Below are 3047 nucleotides of genomic sequence, written 5' to 3' on the forward strand. Positions count from 1 at the left end.
TTAGAAGCAAAGGGTGGTGTGCGGGGGTAAAGGGGGAGGTTTTTTAAGAAGGGCAAGTAAAGGGTAAGGGTGGAGGTGAGAATAAAAGGAGAAAGCTAAGAAAGTACAAGGCGGAGTTGTTTGGAGGTTAGGTTGGCGGTGACAGGGAAAAAACCGAGAGTAAGACAAAGGAAAAAAGGAAGGTAAAGGGGCGAAGGGGAAAGTAAAAGGGAATAAAGACAAAGGAAAGAGGTATAGAACAGCTTAGGGAAAATGAGTGATCAGATGAAGGAAAATATGGAGTTGGGAAGAGAGGAAAAAAGGGAAGAAAAAACGAAGAAGAAAATGGGAAGGCCGGCAAAAGTGGAAATATTGAGGAGGGAAAGGTCTAATAGCTTACCAATAATGGAAGCATGGAAACAAGGGGAAAAAAGGAAGGAAAGACAGGAGGAGAGAGGTGAAATAGAAGGACTGGAAGGATTTAGAAAAAGCGTGAAGGTATATAGGTCGCCGGTGAAAACGACAGAGGAGAGTGGTGAAGGAGGAGTAAGTAAGGAAAGTTTTGAGGAGGTAATAAAAGAAATGAGAAGTGGATTCGCTAGGATCCAAGCACAGATGGAAGAGGTAAGGGAAATTAAGGTGCAGATAAAAAAGAAATAGAAGACCTAAAAGTGATATGGAAAAGAGAAAAGATAGAATTAGAGAAAAGAATAGATGAAATGGAAAAATGAATTAAGGAAAAAAAATATGAGGGAGGTAAAGCGGAAATGCCAGCAGAATTATATGGAAATGTATTAAGCCTGGAAGAAAGAACGAGAATGTTAGAAATGGGAAAAGAAAGGCAAAAGAAAGAATGGAGAAAGAATAATTTGATAATAAGAGGTATAAAAATAAAAAATGAAGATAAAAAGGCGCTGAAGGAACAAGTGGGAGAGATTTTTGAAGCAATAGGCGTAAAAGCAAAAATAGAAGATGTGAATAAAGGAGGTTTCTATATGGTATGGGTAAAAATGGAAAACTTTAAAGATAAATTGGAAATATTAAAAGGTAAAGGAAAACTGAAGGATAGGACGGAATGGATAGGAGACGATTTGACGGAATATGAAAGGAAAGTGGAATGGAATATAAAGAGAGAAGCGGAAAGATTAAAAAGAGAAGGAAATCAGGTAAAGATCGGATATAAAAAGATATGGGTAAACAAGGAAATGTGGCTATGGAACGATCTGAAGGAGGAATTGAGAAAGTGGGAAGGAGCAAAGACGTTTGAAACAGAGGGAAATAAAAAGCAGCAAGTGACTGTGGATAAAATAAATGCAAGTTTTTAAAAAGGGGCGGAGGAAGAAAAGAACAGGAATGGGACAAAAAGAGGACAATAAGTGAGGAAGGAGGAAAAGAAAAGGATAAGGAAAAAAATACGGAAGGGAAAGGAGAAGGGGATAAAGAAAAAGAGGGAAAGAAGAAGGAGAAAGGAAGGAAAAAGGCAAAGACAGAAAATAGGAAAATGAAAATAGTGTTTTGAAATGTGGCAGGAGTAGAAAACAAAGATGATGATTTTTGGAAAGGCATGGAGAAGTGGGATGTGATTTATATGTGTGAAACATGGCTGGAGGAAAAAAGGTGGAAGGAAATAAGATATAGATTGCCAAAGGGTTACAAATGGTTAAACAAGGGGGCAGAAAAGAAAAATAAGAAAGGGAGGGCCATGGGGGGATTGCTGATGGAATGGAAGGAGGAATTGGAAGGAGAAAGAGAAATAGATTTGGAAGACAAAAAAGGAATGATAGGAATAAAGATAAGATGTGGAGGAGTTTGGTGGAAAATAGCTGGGGTATATGTAAATAAGAAGATAGAAGATATGATAGAAAATATGAAAAACTGGATGGATGAAAAAGAAGAGGGAATGAGATATTTGATTGGGGGGGACTTTAACGTGAGAACGGGAGATAAGGGGGGATTGTGGGATGATGGAAAGGAGGAAGAAGACGAGGAAGAAAGGAAAAGGAAAACAAAGGATAAAAAAATTACTGGGGAAGGTAGAAAATTTTGTAAAGCGCTGGAAGAAGCGGGATGGGGTATAATCAATGGATGTACAAAAGGAGATGAAGTGAGAGAGTGGATATACGTGGGGGGAAGAGGGAAAACAGTAATGGACTATGTGATTAGTAATGTGGAAACAAAAAGAGAAATAATAGAAATGATGGTGGGGGAGGAAGTGGATTCAGACCACTTGCCGTTAATAGTGACGATAAAAGGGGAAGGAGGAAAGAGAAAAAGCTGTAAATATGGAAAAAAAAAGAGTACGAGGTTAGAATGGAATGAGGAGGAGAGGAAGATATTCAGGGAAAAGTATGAAGAAAGAAGGGAAAGGGAAGACAAAAGAGAGGAAAATTGGAAAGACTTTAGTAACGACTTGGAAAAAATAAAGAAATTAGTAAGAAAAGAAAGGGAAAAAGAGGTGGGGGAAAAACCCAAAGAAAGATAGTGGGATGAGGAATGTAAACGAAAGAAATATGAAGTGAAGGAAGAATTGCAAAAAATGGAGGAAGGGAGAATTGAACGGGGAAAACTATAAAAAAATGAAAGGAGAGTACAAGAAGCTGTGTGAGGAGAAAAAATTGCAAGAAAAGGTGAGATGGGAGAAAGAGATAGATAAAATTAGAACAGAGGAAGAAGTGTGGAAAATAGTAAACAAAGGAAGGAAAAAAAAGAAGGAAATAGAAGAAAAAATAAAGATTGAAGAATGGGATGAATATTTCAGAGAGATTCTAGGTGGAGTGGAATGGAGAGTTAGAAGGGAATTGGGTAAAGAGAGAGAAGAGGATGTGGAAGAAGACATAGATAGAGAAGAATTTGAGAAAATAATAAGAAAATTGAAAAAAAGAAAAGCAGCAGGGAGTGACGGAATTGAAAATGAGATTTGGAAATGGGGAGGGGGAGACGTAAAAGAGAAGTTATGGGAAATGTGTAAGAAGGTATGGAGGGGGGAGGGAATGCCGGAGGAATGGAGAGAAGGAGTAGTGGTCCAGGTGTTAAAAAAAAAAAAGGGAGAAAAAGTAGAAGAGTATAGA

At 37.9% G+C, this 3047-nt stretch overlaps 1 protein-coding gene across 1 annotated transcript; it reads left to right on the plus strand.

Moving 5' to 3' along the window:
• Positions 1-252: 252 nt before the first annotated feature.
• On the plus strand, positions 253-2461 carry LOC139111143 (uncharacterized). Its single transcript, XM_070671266.1, has 3 exons — positions 253-603; positions 717-1296; positions 1509-2461. Exons 1-3 carry the CDS (start codon positions 253-255, stop codon positions 2459-2461), a joined length of 1884 nt encoding a protein of 627 aa, XP_070527367.1.
• The last annotated feature ends 586 nt before the right edge of the window (positions 2462-3047 follow it).

The sequence above is a fragment of the Cardiocondyla obscurior genome, linkage group LG22 (assembly GCF_019399895.1).
Source record: "Cardiocondyla obscurior isolate alpha-2009 linkage group LG22, Cobs3.1, whole genome shotgun sequence".
Lineage (NCBI taxonomy): Eukaryota > Metazoa > Arthropoda > Insecta > Hymenoptera > Formicidae > Cardiocondyla > Cardiocondyla obscurior.

Coding starts and splice junctions, on each gene's coding strand:
- LOC139111143 (XM_070671266.1), top strand. CDS start 253: ATGAGTGATCAGATGAAGGAAAATATGGAGTTGGGAAGAGAGGAAAAA. Junction 604..716: donor TCCAAGCACAGATGGAAGAG/GTAAGGGAAATT, acceptor AAATGAATTAAG/GAAAAAAAATATGAGGGAGG. Junction 1,297..1,508: donor TGTGGATAAAATAAATGCAA/GTTTTTAAAAAG, acceptor GAAATGTGGCAG/GAGTAGAAAACAAAGATGAT.